Below are 24,388 nucleotides of genomic sequence, written 5' to 3'. Positions count from 1 at the left end.
AACCACAATTAAACGTTTTATTTGTGGAAAACAGATGTTTTTAATCTGTTATCAATTTCACAGATATATATATTTTTTAAGATAACAAGTTACCTGCTTCAACCGATCTTTTTCTTCCATGGCTATAATTCTCATCCACACTTTTGCTGTTTCTAGGTTTTATTGGATAATAATCTTCAGAATATTTTCGGCATTTTTTTTCGGGGGTGGGGGCGTTTGGGAGCTTTTCATGATAACCTTTGTGAAGGAAGTGTGCTTTGGTTTTCAAAAACCCCTAACACAGTCATGCTAAAACTGGTATGTTACTCGTATTCACCGACGGACGATAACAGCCCGCATTGCGGCTATTGTGGAATGAGAGCAAGGACTGGTGTAATCATTAACTGGCTGAAGACGTTTTAATGTGCATGTTCCTATCGCGGGCCCCTCGAAAAGTAAACAGAAGCTATTTGTGTGCCCCGATGCTTGTTTCACCATCAGACATGCCGTCCGTTTTCGGACCGTTGGAAGCATTGCCTACCACGTGATCACATGCAATGTACCACTATGTGGGCGCCCCATTGTTAACCTCCATGGTTTCAACATTTTATCGATCGTATTGACAAGTGATTGAGTACGTGGTAGGTGTCATTGTCTGCGTTGCGTTCAGTCAGGACCGCTCCGTAGCAGACGAGGCCCGGAGAACAGGTTGCTCATGTGCATACATAATGTGATGAGGTATTATTAGATGCGGCGGTGATCATCGTTCGTTTTAACTGCGAGCGCTTGACGATTGCTACATCTCATTTTATCCAGGCTGAGCGAAGTGAGCATCAGTATTTTAGATCGTATATTCTTATCTCGCGTCCTCCTGCCATCATGCCTAAACCATCCGCCATAAAACTGAAGATATTCCCTGACTTGAATTCTACCGGTTCCTAAGGCTGTCGTGTGGGGCACGCAATCAGATAGCTTTAACGCGTTATACCATGCTCAGTAGCCATCCATATAAAAACTAGCCATTCATACTTGAAATCCGCCTGTAGCCTATACTTGGGAGTGGATGACTTTCTAGCAAGATGACTACCGGTACTTCTACATCGGCGTGTCATCAGGAGAAACGCATGTCTAGGCCCAGGGCTCTGTCCTCGCCGTACCCCCACATATGTCCGCCGCCCGACGACCCCGCCGATTTTACCTTCAAAGTACTGGTGATTGGCGACACTTGCGTGGGCAAGACGAGCTTCATCAACAGGTTTTCAGATAATGACTTCCGGGAAAGCGTCGCTGGAACGATAGGTATGTGGCAAGGTTATTTTTCTCTCTATGTAGATGACATTTTAGTGGCTAATTGCAAGGTTTTAAGCAGCAGCTTCGGCTTTCATAAATATGTTTCATAATACTGACGCACAGTGTGGGCAGGAACTATGAACATCATAGCTCATCTGCGCGGCGTACGTCTACCTATGATAGCTGTAGGCGGTCCTTTGTTTTTCTAGTTGAGGTGAGCACGATGTCAATGATTGCGAGAAACGAGGTAAGTGTTTGGGCAAAAACAGTTTGATGACAAAAACATATATGTAATGATAAGTTATGTCATTTTATGGAGGTTTATATGAGAACCTGACACAATTTTTGTTATAGGTCAGAAACATCGGTATAATTACAGGGGCGGACCCAGGAATTCTGTAAAGGGGGGGGGGGGGGCGTGACTAATATTTCAGGTTTCATTTCATTGTTTTCTTTTTATTTCTTTTGTTTTTCACGAAAAATAAAGGGGGGGGGCATTCGCCAGTTGTGCCCCCCTCTGGATCCACCACTGTAATTATGTTACTTAGTGTCCGTAGATACTGGAAGTGTGTGTGTGTGCATCTGTGCGGTAGCAGGTGTATGTATGATAGTGTAGTGACAGGTTACTAATGATTTGCCATGTTTGTTATGCTTGTGTTCTGAGAATAATTAACCCGTTGAGGACGGGCTGACTTTACTACAACATGCATTTCTCATAGACACTTGCCCATACTTGGGACTCGTCCTCAACGGGTTAAGGGCCAAGATTCTGTTATCAATAGAGAACATCCAGAGAATGAGCAAGTTGCAACATATCCTCGTAGTCAACTGTAATGGAATTTTAGCATTGGGTTTGAAACATACCAATAATGATAGTCAACATTCTGTACCCTGGAATCATACAGGCAAAAAGAGGTGAAGATACCATACAGTGCTATATTATGTGTATACCAAGATGGTATTTTATGGATTATTCTATGAAAAATATATATATATATACATATGCATGCATATATATATATATATATATATATATATTATATATATATTATGTCTGGTGTAAGTGCAATTTAAATGAAGTCTGCTTTGATACAAAAATTATGATCATAGAGTGTATACCTTATACACTATTTTGTTAAAAGTACATATAAGTGAATTAGTGCGCTAGCGGTGCCATGTGTATGTACCTTCACTGGAGATGTGCATTTTCTGATACATTTGACATTTTGAAAGGAAAAAGATGCCCTTGATTCCCCACTGCCCCCCCCCCCCCAAAAAAAAAGAGAGCATATGGATAGAATGCAAAGTTGAAACAAATGTGAAAACCACCCATGGCTGATCCTATTGATGAAAAAGCTGTGGTTCATTACTCAAGAGCACTAGAATATATCGCTCGATACACATGTATATTGATGTGAATATATAGTTGTTGCCTTGAAGAGGCTGCTTTGAAATCTTGCTCTGGGAAAATATTGTTGTCCATTTTTTATCTCATGCAGGTATGGATATGAAGAAGAAGCTGATTGATGTGGATGGAAAGAAGATCAGACTAGATGTGTGGTAAGTGTGAGAGAAGACTTCAAACCCAGTGGTTCATATAAGGGTGATTTTCAGCTGTTTACGGTATTTGAAACATGTTTTTACTATCAGCACTTTGATTGCCAAGGCAAGAACGATGTTCTTATTATGCCATCATTTGAATATGCAGGTTGAAGATAACATAATATTCAATTCATGCAACTGTTCATATACATAAAAAAGTAAACATTTTTTGTTTCAGAAAGTAAACTGAAGGCCAAACTCTATGCAAAATCTTTCATGCTGACTGATTGAGAGAGAAGTATTGCTGTCTTTCTGTCTTTCTTTCTTTTTATTTGTCTGCAATCTAAATGATGTATTCTATTCAACCAAATGATGTTTACAGCATCATTTGCATGACTATCATACTTATTGCCTTGTATTTGTTGTAGCTGGGGCTTAGAGTTCATGAGTAGAGATGAACAATCATGCAATATTTTTCAAAGAGATGCTCCCATATGACATTTTGTCATCAAATATATATTTTGTTTCTAGGGAGTTAATTTCTCCAAACAGTCATGAATCTACTCAAATAATGCTCAAGGGAACTTGTGGCATTTTGTGCACATTTTGAGTTGCTACCAGAAAAAAAAAAGCAACACACTTTACCATCAACAGTGATTATTGTCATTTTCATCATCATCACATCATCATCGTCGTCATCATCATCGTCATCATCATCATTACCATCATTATCAATAGCTTTATCATTTAGTCACACAAAAAGGAAGTAATGACATGAGTGTAACTATAAGTCAAAATAAACATACATTTGTCTGGAGACATAGTTATTACAACATTTTGCAAAATGAGAATATTAAATGATGCCACACCAATAGTCCTGCCTTGATCATTCGTACCTGTTCATCTAAACCCAGTGATTGTATAAATCATAAGCAAAATTTTTGCAAGTCTTTTTAAGCCTTACTAGTCCAACAATCCAAAATAAAATTGGCATCTCGTGGATTAAGTTACAAATCAGGAGAGATATTAGAGTTTTACTCTAGGGGTTTTACTCTTCATGGGATATGTTGCTTCGGGCATCAGCCTAGTCATTTTCAAATTATCATAACTTGAGAAACTTTGCATCTATGTTTTCATGGTTATGTGGCCGGTTTAGCATTGTGAAGGCACACCCTGTGCTTGCAAACACTGGTTAGGAATCTCCACCCTCCCCCCCCCCCCCCCCCCAATCCAAAGTGAAAGTGCTTAGAAGCACAACTTGGAACTGCTGTGTTTGCTAACGCTTTTGTGCTGCTACGGGTCATGACGAAAAGGGTACAAGACGTCAGAGGTCTGTTTGTTTGAACGCTACCTCATCTGCATGAATATCATATCAGCTTCTGGCAGGAACTCTCTCCTAGTCTTGCCAGCAAATCATCACAAGACTGTGACAGAACTAAATATTTACCTCCTTAGGAGGATTATCTCATCCAGTGTGACATCACCAGTATTAAATTGCTACTAACAGATTTTATATGGCTTTTGTTGCGCACACATGCAGTGCAAGAATGCCAGTCTGCAGTGCAGGTGATCCATTTGTGCGCATTTATGACAGAGTCAATTTTGAGCTCTAAATACAAGCTAGAAATTTTAGTCAATATTTGTTGCATAGTTTGGAATCAGTCTCGGCAGCAGCCTCCCGTTAGTCTTCAGGGATCTGTGGTACGACCTTTGGAGTATGAAACAAACAATGATCGCTATGTACGTCAGTCGCGTAAAAGTGCAAGTCGTTGATCGCCCACAGCAATCAATATTTGCTTGTTCTGTCATTTAAACAAATGATTTCAATTTTGTGCAGCACAAACACTTAATTCTTCATGTCAAGGGTGTGGTTTTTGGAAAGTATGAATTTAACCAGGTTCATTGATTGACATGGCCCTATCATGCTGAAAAATGCTGTTGATGTTATTTCTTAGAGAACATATACTTCTATAGACACTTTTATTAAAAGAAAAGTTCTTCACCTTCCCATAGTTTAGAGTTTTTGTCTCCCTCCCCCCATGTACGAGCTCCTCAGTTTTCATAAAAGTGGCACATTCAGTGTGTTTTCAATTTTTTTCAGGTTCATTGTGTAGTCAAACCGCAAAGCTGCCTCAAGAATCAACTGTGATTTCCCAGCTTTGCATGATCTGTGAATTTTCATGAGAACAGAGAAGTACAGCTTTGCAGATAATTCACATACACACTCACACAAATAAATCTTCATGTATACACTCATGAGCTGCATTCTTATACACTTTATCTGCTTCCCTTGAAAAAAAAAAAATTAGAATACAAACCAACAAACAAAAACTACATATGCACAGCAATGCTACCTGGTGGCAATGTTAAGAATCAGTATTAAAGTATTGCTGCTGTTGTTGTTTGTTTGTTTGTTTGTTTGTTTGTTTGTTTTGGCAGAATGTGAAAGAGGTGTTGTTTCATGGATTCAATGGAGCATGTAGAATCAGTTTGATGATTTTTCTCTCTTTTTTTTTTCCTCTCTCTCTCTGGCAGCTCTGCCCTTTGCAGACTGCTTATGTCCTGCCTGTTTGCTGTGCTTCTTTTGTGTACTGCTTTTATTGCAAGTGTAATCAGTATCCTCCAAAGATTTCTTCTCGGTGGTGTAAGGAGAACAAAGAACAAAGAGTTCCTGATGTTTGGCAATTTGATGTTTCGTAATTCAAGGCAAGACAGCTCTGTCAGAAGCGGTTTATTTTCATGGCATAGTGCCAAGAGCAACGTTGGTGCAAAATGGCATTAAAATTGTTGGCAAACATGCAGAGTGTGAGATGTGCATCAAATCCAATGTCGGTGCAGCAAAAGGAAAGAAAAAGAAATCTTCAAAAATGTCAGTTGTGTTAAAGAAGAGTGATGTCTGACTTTGTAATTGGTTTTTATCACTTGGCAACTTGTTCAGGCTGTGCATCGCTTTCTGCAGTGTCAATTACAGCATCAAAAAGTTAGATATTTGCAATGAAGTGACTAAGTACAGTATGATATATTTTAGTGTGAATATATGAATAGATATAAATATAATTGAGTATATGTGCAATGAATTACATATGGTCCATAAATGTATATGATATACTGTATATATATATATATATATATATATATATATATATATATATACACACATACACTACATAATATGGCACTGTTCAACACTAGTAGTAGCGGCCTGGTGGCGCAAGGCCACTTAAAATTTATGGCTGATCACCGAATATAAAAAAGTTATCTTCTGGTGGCCTGATCAGGCAACACCGATTCAAATTGGATTGTTACTGTGATTTTAGCATTTATTTTGGGTAACTAACATTTCTGTCTTTTTTATCCACTAGTGAAAAAAGTAAGTATTGAGCCCTGCATATATGTGTGTATACCCGTACATATTATATACATGATACACATACAGATAGAGAGGTCATATTTCAGAAAGGGAGATACAAAACAGTTAGATAGATAGAAAGATATAGATTGGATAGATAGATAGATAGATAGATTGATTGATTGATTGATAGATAGATATATAATTAAATAGATAGATAGATAGATAGATAGATAGATAGATTGATAGATAGATAGATAAATAGATAGATAGATAGATAGATAGATAAATAGATGGATAGATACATAAAACAACACAAGTTTAGAAAGACTTGTTTACCAAATTTCACTACCACATTGTTGAGTGCATTAGGTATTGCCCAGTCCTTGGTGTACTTTTTACAGTACAGCCATGTCCCTCTCCTATACTGTATACGCTATAATTTTCGCGTACATAAATTTTCGCGAATTGCCGCTGTCACACACTTTCGCGAGTGGTTAAATTCGCGATTGGGGGACCAGAGAAAACATGAAGTGGCAAAGAAAGTGTGAATTTTCAACTTACTAGCAAATAAGAATGATACTAGTTATACACTGCATGAAAAAACTTACCAAGCTCTGCGAACTAGTAAGTTAGAATTCAACATTTTTGAAGTGGTTAAGTCCATCGCGCTAGATTTCTGACGAGTGGTCCCCTTGCGATAATGGATTGGCTCTCTACAGTATTCGTAAGTAGACGTGGACGTGCGTAAACGTAAACAAGCTGAGCCAGTATGGTCTGTTCGGTAAGCCGTGACATGGTATACTAGTACTGAAATGTTCGTATCATCAAGGCAAGGGATTCATTTTGGAAGGTAATATTTTCGCGTGTTGTTAATTTCGCGAATAGCTCCCGACTCGCGAAATTCGCGAAAATAAAACCCACGCGAAATATATAGCGTATACAGTATGTCCTTCACATAAGGTAATGGGCAACCACAATTTACAAAATCTAGAGCAACTAACTTTTCTCTCCATCTTAATTTTTTTTAATGATTTGAAAGACCTTCTGGCAGGGACAGATTGTCGATGTTATTTTACACTCAACTTATTCCCATCTATAAAGTATATAGTTTAGTATATGGGGAAAAAGAAAGAAAGAAAAGAACACCATTGGGCTAGAGATCATAGCATAGTGATGTAGCTACTCCCTCACCTCCCCCTTCTGCTGGCCTTGTCAATGTTAGCACTCCTCCTTAAGAACGAGGGGCCTTTCATGATCATCATCAACCTGAAAAAGCCAGACACTCTTCCTTACATCCTGGTCAAGAGGAACATTAAAGTGGACCAGTTAAAAGTTAGTCTGAATAGGAAGAGTAACATTTTTTTATAAGTACAACAATGTAAATTTCATCAAAATCAGATGAAAATTGAGAAAGTTGTGAAATTCTGAAGTTTTGCTAATTTTCACCAAACAGTTCTTGAAAAGTCAGTATGAATATATGCTAATGATGAATTGATGATGTCAACACCTCATTACTTGTCAGTTATACAGTTATGTGTTTGTCCATAAAATTTGACATTTTCAGTTTTTGTTCAAACACAATAACATTATCTCCAGTCTCAAATCTGATATATTATGACTGATCATTATTTGGAATATATTCAATCAGGAGTGACATTATATCTTACACTTTTCTAGCAGAAAAAAAAAATGAATTTTTTTTTTTTTTCTGTACAATCAGTGGAATATCGTGAGGTGAATGCATCATCAGCTCACTCATTTACATATTCATAATCAACTTTTCAAGAACTGTACTGCAAATATTAGCAAATTTTTATAAGTTCATAACTTATACTTCCAATCTGATTTTGACCAGATTTTCACTGTTGCACATGTCATACTTTACTCTTTCTTTTCAGACTCACTTTTAACTGATTGGGAATTCTCCTTCATGGGGAAAAGAAAGGTTATACCTTTATAAAACAATGCTATATGCCAGGCAAGATTCAAACTTTGAGGAATCTGTGGCTAAAGAGTCCTGATCCTCATCCACTCTATCACCGTGCTCTTAGACAGTGGAAGATGGGTAGGAATTTAACATCAATGACCTCAAGCAAATGTTACAAAAGCTTTAACTTGTGGCAAGATGGGGCCTGGTTCAAAATTTTCATTAGTGCCTTGAATTGCACAGAAAGAAAAGAAGGTTATCCTCAGAATTCACTCCAGTCCCCTGTTTGAGGCAAGCAGTGCCTTTAAAAATGAGGTCTAACAAGTTGCCTTCTCACCATCAAACATGAGGTATGTTTGAGCAAGTCATCTTTTCTTCGTTTAAGAAGAAGGTGCTGTCTCAGTGCGTGTCAAAGCATCAATAGCATGGAGTGCAACAGTCAAACCGCACCTCTGCCAATGGATACATTTTACATTCACATAACACGAAAGAGGAACTCTGGGGCTTTATTACATAACCAAGCCACTGTCGAGGTGGTCACATGTTTACCAAGAAAAGCAAAGGCAAAGGTCAATTTCTTTTTAGTTTTAGATGTTTCACAGTGGTTGTTTAAACAAGTTTTTAGTCAGTGGCTGATACAAGCAACTCTTGTTATGGTGGAGTCCTCGCGAGACTGGCAGTTTTATCTTATAATATCAAGAATTTGTTGAAACAGAAGGAAATTTTGCACCACAGACTTTAATGATGATAATTTTGGGACCTGCATTTTTACTTCATTGTAACAAAATATCGTTGTAACTGTGTTTGTTGTGACAGGAGTGCCTTGTATCAAACTTTTATAATCATCTATAAAGGGTTGAGTACATTTACATCACGGTGGCAGTGTAAAACCAAGGATTTATCATGCTGTAGACTTTCATTTGAAGTTAGCGTGGAACTATAGTATGTAAAACCTGGTGGGGGGGGACCATTCAAAACATACAATAAAGACCTATTTTTGAAGAGCATATAAATGTACACTTTAAAACTCTTTCAGTTTTTCACCAATGTTTTTCTGATGAGAAAGCTCCCATAAATGGGAATTTACAGTGCCAATGGCAGGGTGAAGAACTCAGGTTTGGAAAAAACCATGCAAATATATATTGGAGTAATCTGCATTACTGAAACAAGACATTTTTTGAGCAGTTAACACACAAAGGCTATTTCATTGATATCAATGAAATTACAGTTGGACAAATGTTCATCCAAATGCAGGATAGATGGAATGTAATGTAGGTCTGCTGACTACCATTTCAGTATGTTTTGAAGTTTAGTAGAAAGCATTAAAACAGCACACAATGTGATCACAGTGTTAAAAATTCAATACCTGTTCCAAAAAAAAAAAAACCAACTTAAATATGTCTGCATAGAAGATAGCAGGTGATTGAAATGCTGATATTATTCTAATTATTGGTATCATTGGCATCCTTGTCATCATTATTATAAATATCATAATTATCATTATAATCATCCTCATCATCATTATTAGTGTTGCTATCATCCGTTGATTTTTATCATCATCATCTTCTTCATCTTAACATCATCTTCATCATCACTATCATCATCTTCATCATCTTCATCATCTTCATCATTGTCACTTTTATAACAAGAACTCTCATGCTAATGACAATAATGGTTTTGTTTTAAAATATCCATAATCATCATTACTGTTATCTGTAGGGATACAGCTGGACAAGAGAGGTTCCGAACTCTGACCACGGCTTTCTACAGAGGGGCAGCGGTAAGCATTGCTTTAACCTGACATGGATCCATTGTACAAGGATTGGAGGAAAAACAATGCGTGATAATTAAGCATATCGTCACAAATATGCAACACATTAGATTGCAAGTCTGCATTATTGACAAGTGGGAATACAAGAGTATAAAAATTACTCATAAATTTTGGTGTATTCATTAAGAAACCAACCATTTCGCTTTTGTACAGCTTTGTTTGTAAAAACTGAATGGTCCTTTTATTTGCAGAAGTCTTTTTATTACTTTATTGGTTTTCGTCATTTATTGCCAAATGCCATAGTTGCCATGTTTACTTAAATGAGTCATAAGAATGACATTGTGTAAAGAGAGAACAGGATCACGCGCCAAAGCGATAGACCAATGATTGTTTAATCAGAGGCATGAAAATTTTGAACATGTTTATTCTGTCAAAATAAGTGAAGGGGGGGGGGGGGGGGGCAAGAATGTAGAAAGGTTAAGAAGCTGAACATTGGACATGTTAATTGATATGTTATAATCTCAACAGTTTATTAACAATGGTATGACGGTTGAATCGTTATGACATGAGGGCGGAGGAGTGGAGCATATGAATGTGATTCACTTGGGGTCTAAAGTCTATACTTGAGACAGGAATTCACAGAAATGATCACATTTTGACATGACAGCAGACACGTACATGAACTTTACTAAGGTTTTCTTAACCAGAGAGTCTCTTCATGGATACTCCCCTTTCCCCAGGTACATTGCCAGTGCCTATACCTCATGCTTTTCAAATAGATGATTGAATGATTTTTAAATCTTTACATATGTTTGCAGGGCATCATCATTCTATACGATGTGACCAATGAGGCGTCTTTTAACCATGTGACTAATTGGCTGGAGGATGTTGCTGTGGTGAGCCCATTTCTACTTCGCTTTTCCCAGATACCATCACCAGCTATTTTCAAAGGCTGCTATTTTTTTATTTGTGGTATATTTGTAGGTTTTTTTGCTTTGTTTTGTATTAATTTTGGTGTGTAGGTCCTTAATTGCCATGAATGCCATATTTCTTTGAAAGAGGGCATTCCACTTTATCAAGTCTAACATGTTGTGGAGGAGCTGATTTTTGCTTTAACACGCGTTTCTGATGAACACCTGCCTTAGTATACTGGGGACTAGTTTTTGATGGGTTAAAAATCCTGTATCCTGATACAGGTACAGCCTGTAAACTAGCTTGCAATTGTAGTAGAGAAAAATGACAGTGTTTCCTTCAAGTTCCTTGTATTTTGTCAGGATTCATGTGGGGACTGTTATCATGATGTACTAATTGGATGATCTCATTTGTAGCTAATTGATGGTGCAGGATCACAATTGTATATTTCAGCTACCATTCCACTGGCCCTGCTTTCAGCCTGAAGACTATATGTACTGTGTAGTTAATGGGGATGGATTTGATTTGACAAGTCATTCATATTTACCCACAACATATATATTTCAGATATAAATGGCCATGGAGTGATTACAATATATTCTTATCAATGTCCTCATATTTGTATAATACGTTGAAATATTTTTAGGGAAACAAGAATACCATGGAACATGACAGAAATAAAAAAGGGAAACGCCTGTTGCCTTGTATAAGAAAAGTAAAAATAAATATCATGTTCGTGAACACGTGCATCAAGTGGTGTCATTACCCGCATGGATGATAATCATTGCACACCATTCCATTATGAAACATTTCGTGAATGTCTGTGCACGTGCATGTCTTGTCACGAACAACACTTCTGTCGACATAATCTCACTGGTAATTTCAAGTGGGCACAAGTGGCTCAAACGTGTAGGAAACACCTCGGTGGTTGCGCAACTGTCTGTCTCAAACCGGTCGACCTGTCTGAGCTTGATCGGCGCTCAACATTGCACTGCCTCACCTTTCCTCTGTAATATGTGCGTTTCATTATGCATATTGGTTGGGACTTCCCTCCTTGTGATGAGCAATACCTATCATATCTTAAGGACCTCGTTTGTTTGGTCTGTGCAATACATGAAATGCTTCTGGCAGATAAGATATGAGTTTGCACGTGGCTGCATCCATGCACCGCTTAGGTTGGAAAGTTGCGTGCGTCAGAGGTAAGGTAGCCACTGTCACATAAAACAAAGTGGAGTCATGGAAAACTTGTAAAGAAAAAAAAAAGATAAGACATTTAAAAAGCAGAACTACACCGTTGAGGACAGTTTGATTTTGCTACAACACGCATTTCCCATAGACGCTTACCCGAGTATAGACCAATTCTGTGACGCGCCATGTGTATTTTTGGCATGGGCAGCGCCATTACTGCGATGTCTCAGCCGACCCCCCCCCCCCCCCCACTCCTCCATCCCTCTCCCTGCATTAGCACGCGCACGGAATGAAAAACTGATGCATGGTTGCTTTAGCCAATAGGCATCTCGTACTGAATGCGCGAACCTTTTGTTACAAGTGCGCGATAAACATGTTGCCCGTGGGGTGGGGGAGAGGAGGGGGGGTCGGCTGGGACACCGCAAAATGAGCTAATGGCTGCGCCCAGTGCCACAAATTGTCTGCTGCCCTCAACGAACCCGAATCGGTCTATACTCAGGACTCGACCTCGATGGGTTCAATGCTGTCCATTCAATGTATTGCGTTGCCTGTTGCCTTGTATAAGAAAAGTAAAAATAAATATCATGTTCGTGAACACGTGCATCAAGTGGTGTCATTACCCGCATGGATGATAATCATTGCACACCATTCCATTATGAAACATTTCGTGAATGTCTGTGCACGTGCATGTCTTGTCACGAACAACACTTCTGTCGACATAATCTCACTGGTAATTTCAAGTGGGCACAAGTGGCTCAAACGTGTAGGAAACACCTCGGTGGTTGCGCAACTGTCTGTCTCAAACCGGTCGACCTGTCTGAGCTTGATCGGCGCTCAACATTGCACTGCCTCACCTTTCCTCTGTAATATGTGCGTTTCATTATGCATATTGGTTGGGACTTCCCTCCTTGTGATGAGCAATACCTATCATATCTTAAGGACCTCGTTTGTTTGGTCTGTGCAATACATGAAATGCTTCTGGCAGATAAGATATGAGTTTGCACGTGGCTGCATCCATGCACCGCTTAGGTTGGAAAGTTGCGTGCGTCGGAGGTAAGGTAGCCGCTGTCACATAAAACAAAGTGGAGTCATGGAAAACTTGTAAAGAAAAAAAAAAGATAAGACATTTAAAAAGCAGAACTACACCGTTGAGGACAGTTTGATTTTGCTACAACACGCATTTCCCATAGACGCTTACCCGAGTATAGACCAATTCTGTGACGCGCCATGTGTATTTTTGGCATGGGCAGCGCCATTACTGCGGTGTCTCAGCCGACCCCCCCACTCCTCCATCCCTCTCCCTGCATTAGCACGCGCACGGAATGAAAAACTGATGCATGGTTGCTTTAGCCAATAGGCATCTCGTACTGAGTGCGCGAACCTTTTGTTACAAGTGCGCGATAAACATGTTGCCCGTGGGGTGGGGGAGAGGAGGGGGGGTCGGCTGGGACACCGCAAAATGAGCTAATGGCTGCGCCCAGTGCCACAAATTGTCTGCTGCCCTCAACGAACCCGAATCGGTCTATACTCAGGACTCGACCTCGATGGGTTCAATGCTGTCCATTCAATGTATTGCGTTGTTCACATGTCCTGTTTGTCACAGTGCCACAGAGACAAGGTGTGGTTGAGAAAATCAAAATTCTCTTTGCAGTTCTACTGTTCCATGTCAAATAAGAGAGTTCCACAGCTTTAACGTTGCTGATGAGGTCAAATAGGATTTGGGTCAAACCATAATGATTTCATGAAAAAAAAAAATCAGAGATTTATACCCAGTCACAACTGGACCTTTATACTGTCTTTATCCTGTTTGTTTTTATACTGAATCAAAAGAGCAAAAGCATTAAATGTGCCTGTGTTTGCCTGGGATTTTTTGTCCTTCTTGATTTCTCCTTTTTATTCATTTTTTTTTAAGGGGGGGGGGCACTGTATAACCTACCACAGAGGTACAATAACATAGAAGCCTGCCATGCACATGTCTGGTGGCGTGACCATCTTCCATTGACCTTTGAGTTGTATTACCCTCCCAATTTTGTTTGCATAATAACTGGTAAGTTTGAAAGGACCATGCTGATTTAGGCAGGGGAACAGTTGGACATAATAGTATAGACATTGTCCTGTCTTATCACTCATCGAGACAGATTTTCAGGTTCGGTTCTATTTTAAGCAATATCAGAATTGATATAAAGCACAATTAGACTTCAGATCATCGATATTATATGTTAATGGTTGTTGTTGTCTTGCAGTGTACGTGCAGTTGGCCTATTTTTTTTTTCTCCTTTTTGTAAGAGGGGTGAGGAGATGTGTAAAAATGTCTTGTTTGTATCAAGAATTTTTTTTTTCTGCAAGAATTATGGAACCTTGAGAAGAAAACAAACAAGGTCATTGCAAAAACAAATCTTAATTGGTGTGGATTACATTGAAAATGAAAACAGATTAAAAAGAAGACTAGTGGTGGGAGTTAAGGTTCAACTATGCGTAAATGCTTTCATACTAAATGGTTATTAGCTTGAGATGTAATTAAGGTCACAGTCAACATGCGAGGTATTGGTAGGTTCGTAGCAATGCAAAATGACCACTAAAGCTGCAGTTCACATTTACATAGGCGTGAGACAAATGTCAGAATTTGCTACATTCTGTCATTTCAACCAATTACAGTGGAAATACCAAATAGTAGCGTGTCATGAAAGCTTACAAGTGCAACATATGAAATGTATGTTAATAGAGAGCAGTGTTATGGCGTATGATTCGATTCGTGACAAGTCAAAACCTTTGTGTCCGGTATTGATTATTTTTCCCCTGAAAAATACATTAATGATATGCAAATATTTTGCTTTCGTTTGCAACACCAGGCAAAAAATAAAGAAAAATAAATATAACATGCATTTTCTCTCATATCATTGATTACAGTAAATAAATAAGTTTTACTTTCTACAGCACACACAAACACACACACACACACACTTATTCATACTTTTCCATATCTGAATATTCATAATGATAGTATGCATTTCATTCAAACATATTCTGACAAAGAATTTTGTTAAACCCCACAATATCGCAATTATCAATTGTGTGTATGTGTGTGTGGTGTGCTGTTTGCACAGACTATTTTTTTCCTAAATAGGACTGTAAAATTGTATCTTTCGTGGCAACTTTGTTATCATAAAATCTTTTGTTGGATAACTCTTATCATGTCTCTCATGATGTTTGGAGGCAAAACCAATTTAAATCCAAAAAGTTGTAATTATGGTAGAGTATGTTTTCCCTCGTGAGATAATTATAGGAGTTTGATTCAGAACGAGAAAACAATTTTCGATCATCTTACTTTGTAAACGCATTGACATGTATTGATTTCAATCATTTCTGTGTCATATTTGAGTGACCTTGTGTGAAAAAAACAACAACAAATAAGCCCCCTCCCACTGGGAATATTGGCAAGTTTTCATCTTGTATCAATGCTTATAGTGGTTGCAGAATTCTACATAGCAAATTCTATATTCTACTTTAATATTAAATCGTCATCGGTGCCGTTTTGGCCTCCCACTTCAATGTTTGTGTGGATGATGTGACGAAGCGAAAGAAACAGAGACATGTTCCTAGTCAGATTAAATAGAACTCTGTGAAAATGACACTTAAGATTATCAGTTAACAGCAGTCCCTTGGACGAGACGTGCCATATCAAAGATTAATTTTTTCTCATTCATGATCAAGTGGCTTGTCAGTCAAAATGATCCTTATCAATTAAGGAATACTGCATGCTTTGCAAAAACAAGGAACAAACAACAGACCAAACTCCACATGATATTAAAGCACCTTGATTGTTGTTATTGGAAAATTTAGCCTTAACTGTCAAAGTATTCCACCTCCACCAACCCCCCCCCCCCATCCACAACTTCTATAATTATCAAAGAATATAAACTAATGTAATATGTGTTTGCGTGGCGGCAAAGTGCAATCTATTTGTGACTTCAACCATGTGTAGTGAAGCCGCAAGTTGCGGGAAATTTGTCCATTGAGAGAGATAAGATGTTATAGTCACGCCTAAAAGATTTATGTCTATCGGCATGCTCCAGAATTGATAGTAGTGTGTCTGTTTGTATGAGGTTTCGCTTTCTTTTCAAGGGTTCCACATTGGGCCCTCAAACATGTATTTTTCTTATCAGCCTGGTGCCATCTATGATTAGCAGTCTTTGGGGGACTTTTCGTGGGAGTGGAAGAAGAGGACCTGAAGAAGAAAATAAAATCCCGGAGTTACAATGTACATCAGTATGAAGAAAATTGCAGATCATGTCTCAATATTCTGTCTGCAGATTGTGGGTGAAAAAAAAAATGAAAAAAGAGGAAGTCTTGTTCGTAACAGTGTCTCATAAATGTGTTTCTAATCACTGGTACAGACTGGTCTGACGGACATTCAGCACAAACAGCGTTCTGTTGAATCCCAAAGACCTACCAGCCACCACTACACACACAGCTCACAATACATTCTAATACGTTACATGCATGCACATTGCGCATGCACGTCTGCGAAGAGTATGCAGTTTGCCTGTTGCAGACGTGCTGTTACTTTTGTGCGGTATTTTGGGGTTTTTTTTTGCCAAAAATACTGCAGGTTTCATGGAAAATACTGTTTAGTCCAAATTGTATTCCTATGCATGTCTATTGCAGGGAAGGTGAAATGCTGTGTACTGTTTTTTTCCACCAAAAATACACCTTTTCAGGCCTCAGAAAACGTCAGTGCTGTTTGCAAGGTTAGCATCCCTGCATGCAGTCGACAGAAATAAATTAGCTACGTTTTTGCCCCACAAATATGTGCTCTGGAGGTCAAGCTATACAGACTGTAGACATGCAGCCACAGTTGGGCAAAACTTGACCCAAACGACCTCCAGGCACATTTTATTATGAAAGAAAAAATAATGGCATTGAATCTTGCTGTTGGGGTGTATGAACATGACTTGATTTACATGAAAATTGCTACTTAATGGAATTATAACAAAGTTATTTTGCTGGCCTGTAAGTTGAATGCGATATTTACATGCTTGCATGGATTGTCCACTTCACTATTCTCTGTTACTTAGAAGAGAGGCATGCTTTCTTTAGATATGCATGGTGAAATCAGAGTTAGATGGGAATGTACTTAATTTGATTCCTGCAATAAGTGATGTCCTGTAAAACCTAGCCGAGGAGAGGAATGTAGGCACGGTACTTCCAAGAGGGCTGCCAAAAATTATACAAATCAGAAGGAACTTTATCAAATTACTATGAGAAGTCTATAACATCTTACAGGAAGCCTTCAAAGTGAAGGATGTGCCGTAAGCCTTAATTGTCTTATGAAATCTTTTTATGGACAGCTAGCATTCTTTATTACCAACGGACTTGGAGACCTGCATGCTGCATCTGGCTTTTTGATATACGTAGTGTAAGCTGTTTGTATTCTGGTGGAAAGAGGGCAGTTTCAAGAGTGCAAGATGAACTTGACGGTCTTCATCAACTGAGGGATGTTTTGTCAAGACTGTTGAATGATTCAAGAGAAATATCGCTTAAGAGTGTTTGAGGGTTAAAAGATTATATCCTTTCCCAGAATATGGTTGAAAAACAGAATGTGAACCTGCACTTGCCTGTATCAAAGTGTGTGTACGTTTGCAAGTGAGTTTGCTTATGTGTGTTTGTGTGTGTTTTTTTTTCCTACGACTACACTTCCATCTGATGACTTTCTGTCCATCCACGAACCTCTAATGGCTGGCAGTGATCCCACTTTTCTGTATGATTTTATATGTGGACAAGGTTCAAGTAATTATAGCCAGATCACATCCCAAATTATTTGCTGACTGTCCATCCCCTCGTGACCCACTTAAGAATCACCCTTGAGACCCACTTTAATATGAATCACGCGATCTAGAAAGAAAACAAAGTCCCCTGGAAATGATCACCAGAGAGGGGAACTTTCATCCCAAACCATATCTGTGAGTCTTGGGGAATAAATATATCAGTAGAACAAATCTGTAAAGTTTTAGGAAAATTTGACAAAATGCCTTTTTTCCCCATGATAACTGCACACTCCCTAAACTTCAAACTTATTGAAGGTAATGATTATTTTCCCCGTTGGCTTCTAAAGTAGATCTCAGTACAACATTAAATTTTGTTTGGGAGGGAGGAGAATATGTTCCGAAGTCAGTGTTTTCATTTTGTTCCTATCTGTCCTTTGTCATTGTGAAGTCCTCTTGTCTTGACAGTGTGATTACTGCTCATTCAATATGAAAAGAAAAGGAAGGAATGTAACTTCAGAGTGCTTTTGCTTTGAATGGCTAATTTACTCTTGGTTTTTCTGTCTTCTTTATCGATTCTCTTGGCAGAATGTTTCCCGAGACGTTTGCAAAGTCCTAGTTGGTAACAAATGCGACTTTCAGCATCGTCGGGTTGTGCAGAAGAGAGCTATTACAGTAAGTACCTGCAAATGATCATCTATTCGAACAAAAACTTACAAGAATCAATTGACACAAATAAGAACAAAATAACGGAAGCAACTCAGCCGGAAATGCATAATGCATGTAGTTTGAGGTTTGGGCAATGTATCAACAGATGTTTTCAGGATATGACTCGATATACATATATCAAGGCTTGACATAAATCAGCAGTGGCCCAGGGCAACCAGAAGTAGATGTCAGGCCAACAAAAGATTGTGAGTGTGTACTTTGTTTTTCTCATCCAGAAGAGGGGAGAATATCTCATATAAAGTAAATCAAGTCAGTTTGAAATTATTGTCTTGTCTATTGTCTATTACACAATGATCAGAACAGAGTTTCAGATCTCTTTGAATCAAGCCATTCATAGGCACTATCTATCCCAAGACTAAATCACTATCTTTTGATATACCCTCCATTTATAAGACAACAGGCATTAATGGCAAAATACCTCACATTCTTGATTTAATTACATTCTCCCTCAAGGGAATCAAAACAATTGCAAAGTCATTGAGTAAGCGTCACACACGTAAGAATAAATTGTAGTTTTCAAAGAAATTTAGTGATTTTTCAAAAGAAATCCATAGCACACATGTCAGTATCAAAAGTATTTGTCCCTCTACAAAGGGGAATTTTTTTTTTAGAGGGGGAGGAAAAAAAAACAAAATAGAAGAGAGACGTGCATGATAATGTAGGCATGCTTGGTATGCTTACAAGTAAAATTCTGATGATGCAAACTGGTTTTCTTATTTTTCACATTTCATTCCCTATAATCAGTTGCTGCTTTGCATTGGGTATTAGTAAAGTGAATGACCACTCCAAGGCCATGTGTAATTACAATAGGACAGGTTCTGCATTGAAGAAAAAAATGTGAATACACAAATATTTGTAAAGAATATTGGCAGAATCTGGCATTCCAAACATGATGGTGAATTCTTCTTGATAAGAAGCAAATGCACATTTATTGAGGTACTGTAGACACAAGCATTGACGTTTGTTTCTTATCAGATGCCACAGCATAATTATGTCATAACTTTATGAGCATTAATTGTCTAGGAGGGCGACAGTGGAATAATTTCTTTATGCCTCCTCCATATCAGTCACTTCGGAGACTTCAGTGTGGAATGGCTGTCTACTTTTATGCATTTAAAATCCATATCCCGTGACAACTCTCCTGTTTATGGCATGGGCACATAATTTTACATTTTTCTCTTGATTCTTGACCATACGAGTGCTGTGCTCTGACTGACAGGAGTGTGCTAAAATATTGCCATGCAAAAATATGTGAATGAATGAAAAGAATAAGACATTTTAGGTGAAGCAAGTGGTTGGTATGCATGATCTCCATACTCTGGTTATACTATGCTATAGTAGGCCTATCCACTGTGCAAAAAAAAAAAAAAAAAAAACACCCAACAACAACAACAACACCCAGATAAGGTTAAATGCCTTCAGATGAGTCTTGGACCCCGTTTCCAGTGCAGGGCTGAGCCCTTCAGGCTGAGCGCGGCATCAGTTGCGGTACTCGGCCCTGCAATTCTGTCCGTTTACAGTGGAGCTGGGCTTGGCCTGGGCTTTTAATTCAAACCTTTCAATATTTTCTCATAGAGGCACTCTGCTTGTACACAAACGATTATTACTGGGCGCGCGCTGGTTGCAATTTTATACCACATTTGGCCCAGTTTGCGTTTACAGTGAGAAAAGGCCAGGCCAAGCCCAGGCTGAGACTACCTCTAGAGCTTGGCCAAATGCCCAGCTGGTTTTGGTACCACATTTGGCCTTTAGAGCATTTACACTGAAAGGAAGGCTGGGCTTGGCCCGGGCCGAGCCCGGCCTTTTTACTCACTGTAAATGGGGTCTTGGAAGTGAAGATTTAATGATGTCACTTTCATATATAGATCATACTTGTATTCTTTCATTCACAGCTGGCGGACGCTTTCGAATTTCCCCTCTTTGAGGCCAGTGCAAAGACGGGATTCAACGTCGACATGGCGTTTGAGAATCTTGCCCAACAGATGCTTTCCTGCTATCAGAGAAGGGTACGCAGCATGATTGATTCAAATAATTTCACTTTCCCCTGTGCATGTCACTGCCTCTTAATAAGGCACAATGGCAAATGAATGATAACCTGCGCAAACATGTTGCATTGTACAGAGGATGATGCATCATTTAATAATTGCATGAAATAAAACAGTTTCTTTTTATTTTTCACACACTGCATACATCAATGACTTCATCTCTATCTCTATCTATCTGTCTGTCTATCTATCTATCTATCTATTTATCTATCTATCTATCTATCTATTTATCTATCTATCTATTAATCTACCTATCTCTCTATTTCTCTATCTATCTCATATATTCAATATATGTCTATCTGACTAATTTTCAACATGGACACATATGTATAATACACTCAGTCAATATATATATTTTTTTAATTCCAATCTGAAGGAAAAGCAAAAAGGATGTTCATCAGAAAAAAAAAATGAACACACTGCTGACATCCAGCCTGCCCCTTTTACTGTTGTGTGCCCCTGATCTTCCCTTGTTAGTTCATTTTGTGTTATTGTGTGTCTGTCATCAATACAGTGTATATAATCATTTTTTACTCCGACAGAGATTGTGCTGGGATCAAAATTTCAGGCCCCTATGGACTCATAGTGTCAATCATAATATGCAGATGGGAATAGTTAGCTTAAATCTTTGTGCTAAGTTGATTTATTTGCACTAATTGAAATGATAAGCATGCTGTCAGTGATGCGCACTCTGAACAAGAAACACACTGGTATAAATATTTTGCATTAAAAAAAAAAATCATAATGAACCAGAGTTGATTGCAAATCTCTTGAATACGTAAAAGTGAAGTCTGAATAAGTGTGCAATTAGTGCACAAAATGGTCCTATGTAATGCTAATTGTTGATTACAAGTCAACCCAAATGCTTGTGATGATCTTCTGTTTTATTTTTAATAGTCATTGAGTTTCTGTCATCATTCGTAATGCAGTTCTTGTCTAATCCACCTCAATTTGTGTCCTCTCTCTCTCTATGATCAGATGTCTACAAAGAAGATATTGGAGCGCCCCTTCTCGGCGGAGAAGCTCGAGTACATTGCAAAGAAAAAGACGTCATTTGCCATTTGTTCCTGTTGAAGGAAGGAAGACAGTTCTTACAGTGATCCTTGTGGTGTAAGGTGTCCCAACATCTCCCTCACAGGAGACTTTATAGAGATAAAATGCATTATTTTCTAAAAATGCATCATCAACTCAAGCGGAGCAAAGTCATGGCGGATGTGGTGATCGACCGATAGCAATGGATGCTGTCCCTTTTTACCCCCCGTGCCGTGTAATCATGGCTTAAACTCTCCAAGGTTGATTCTACCATTCAACTGGGAGTTGATAAACTAGAGATCGGTCAGCCACAGGATTCCACAACTGGATTGCAGAATGCCTCAGGTCAGGTTGGTTTGTGTCCGCAGGAGGTCTATGGGCTCTCCCCTCCTTTGCAAGAATGGAATCTGGACAAATCCTGCACTTTTTTTTTCAACTCTGTCAGTTGTCTCTGCCAAACTACGTGGGAATGAACTCTTGGAGATAAGTGCCAAGACTTTGAAGCGGCCAGAAAAGACAGTACTGGTGTACAATTTCAGTCATTTTATTAGATGTTTGGTGCCATTGGTTCAATTGAATCGTAATGATGGTGGTATTGTAACCATTACAGTAGCCCTGTATGTACAACCCAGTGGTGAGTATGATGCTGATAAGCTTGTAACTTGGATGTTAGACGAGTCAATGTACGTATATGTAATTGAACTGACACACAAACCATTGATCACAAGTTGGTGGGATACTGTCCACTCTGATTTTACATTATGGTCTCATAAATCCAAGCTTACAAGGCCTATTTTTACCCTCTCTGTCATCCTACCTATAGATTCTTTTAATGTGTTGTCGGTTTTTGCAGGTTTTGATTATTATAATTAATGCACCTGACACAAGGTATACACCCAAACATAACCTGAAAAATAGTTGCACCTACTATATGCTTCTAGTAGTTCATGCAACACAGATTTGATTTACACTTTACTTGCAGATAGTGCCAAAGATAAGAAAAGTGGTAAAAAGATGCAATTCTGAGAACAGAAATTATCAGTATGTAGGTGTTAGAATAAGCAAAGAAAAAAAAAACTCACAAGAATAAGCCATAGCTTTCAGTGCAGAGTGTGTAGGGTTGTGTTTTGTTGTTTCTTGTTTGTTTTCGAGGGGACACAGCTTTATATGAGAGACAGCATACCCACCATTGCACTAAGAATTATAGTGGGTCCTTTTGCGAGAAGGGAGAAGGTGAAGGTGTCCCACACATACATACAGTCATCATATAAACATGTGTACATTTAGGAGCATTAATCAATGCAATGGGAAATCTATGTAATAATACATTTTGAAATACAGGCTATTTTTACACTATTACTACATGTATTATTGGCAGAATTGTTGTTGTTTTTTAGTGCATGTACCAAAATTACAGGGTTAGCCGACCTACACGTACCTAGATTTGTCATTTCATCTCTGGAATTGTGATATCTTTTTGTTCTAAGGCGACATTAGGTGTAAATATGGTGAACAGGAGTAAAACCTACATACCTCCTTTTCGTTATGCCTCATATTAAAACTGTTTTATAATGGCAGGAAAATTTAATATTTTCTACTTTTTTGGACAGCATGTAGAAGCAGGTTAATATGCAGTGTACACTTACGAAAACAAGTTGAAAATTGGTAGCAATTCACGATAGTGAAATCTGGTTACGTGTATCTTTAGAGGCATTGTTCAGAATGTATCACTTTTGTCACAAACATTGTGGTCAGATTTTATGAATCTCTACACTAACTTGCAGACTCTGTCTGATGTTGTTAGGATACCGCAAGAGGTCGAATTTCTCCAAAGCGCTGAACGCCAATGCGCAAAATGTTGAACTGTGATGGATGCAGATTTGATCTACATGGGAAAGGTTGTTTTGTTGAATTCTAATGATGTTCATATCCCCATTTTACTACACTGTTCAGTGCAAATTGTTTTTTTTTTTTCAAAAAATGTGCAATAATCTGTAGACAAGCAAACATACTTCAGATGCTGTACTGCTGTTTCCAACCCTCTACGAGATTTGTTAGGTTTCTTGAGACAAGCAACTCCAAGCCACTAAGTGCCTTGTAATGTAAAAGGATAGCAATATGATGTAAATGTTCAGCTTTGTATGTTTCACTTGCCTAAGATTAGTGTCATTTGTTCTCGAGTATGTTTTCAAGTTGCTTTTTATGTAGATGATTTGCATTGAAGTTTGTTGAATGCTATTTGTGTATGAGTGTATTTTTGCCTTATAGGTAAAAACAGTAGCACAACTTAGCCGTCATGTCAAAGCTCCACAAAACAGTCATAACGTGGCCAATTGTTCGTCCAAATAAGTCTGCTGTGTCAAACATGGTAGTACTACTGTACACCCTTGTGTATTTGAAGTAATGCTGTTTATCTATTCATTTGTGCATTTTTGTTTTTGTTTTTTAAAATTTCAGAGAGCAAGCTTATGTCAATTTATCACAAATTTTCCCATCTACGTTGTCGGCCAGAGTTTATGCAGGACTGTAAGTGAAAACACTAGTGAAATAATGCATCGTAGATCAGGAAAGTGGTTGTATTTATTTATGTGTCATCATATACGCAGATGGGAAGACCTATGATATACGAACAGGGTGTGGTAAATATTTGTTACAATAACAGCAGGTATGTGCCTCTCGCCCCCCCCCCCCAAAAAAAAAATAAATAAATAAATAAATAAAATAAAAATAAAATAAAATATTAGTCTGTGTTTATAGGAGATCCTCACACAATAGCTTAACTGCAAAAGGTCGTGACTAACACGTGAATAACACTAACTTTGAATGTAGTGAAAATACGGCCTTTAGGTGCAATTACTG

At 38.3% G+C, this 24,388-nt stretch overlaps 1 protein-coding gene across 1 annotated transcript; it reads left to right on the top strand.

Annotated features, from left to right (window-relative positions):
* Positions 1–586: 586 nt before the first annotated feature.
* Positions 587–22,366, top strand: LOC139723783 (ras-related protein Rab-13-like). The gene is made up of 7 exons (XM_071634992.1): positions 587–1,278; positions 2,769–2,829; positions 9,810–9,870; positions 10,680–10,757; positions 18,312–18,398; positions 20,345–20,458; positions 21,476–22,366. The coding sequence occupies exons 1-7, from the start codon at positions 1,059–1,061 to the stop codon at positions 21,569–21,571; spliced, it is 717 nt and encodes a 238-aa protein (XP_071491093.1). The 5' UTR covers positions 587–1,058; the 3' UTR covers positions 21,572–22,366.
* Positions 22,367–24,388: the final 2,022 nt, after the last annotated feature.

This window comes from Diadema antillarum, unplaced genomic scaffold, assembly GCF_040938485.1.
Source record: "Diadema antillarum isolate AM-2024a unplaced genomic scaffold, OU_Dant_1.0 scf00000200, whole genome shotgun sequence".
NCBI lineage: Eukaryota > Metazoa > Echinodermata > Echinoidea > Diadematoida > Diadematidae > Diadema > Diadema antillarum.
The sequence above is the reverse complement of the archived record's forward strand: the minus strand, read 5'-3'. Positions and strand labels throughout refer to the sequence as shown.

Coding starts and splice junctions, on each gene's coding strand:
- LOC139723783 (XM_071634992.1), top strand. CDS start 1,059: ATGACTACCGGTACTTCTACATCGGCGTGTCATCAGGAGAAACGCATG. Junction 1,279..2,768: donor AAGCGTCGCTGGAACGATAG/GTATGTGGCAAG, acceptor TATCTCATGCAG/GTATGGATATGAAGAAGAAG. Junction 10,758..18,311: donor GGCTGGAGGATGTTGCTGTG/GTGAGCCCATTT, acceptor TTCTCTTGGCAG/AATGTTTCCCGAGACGTTTG.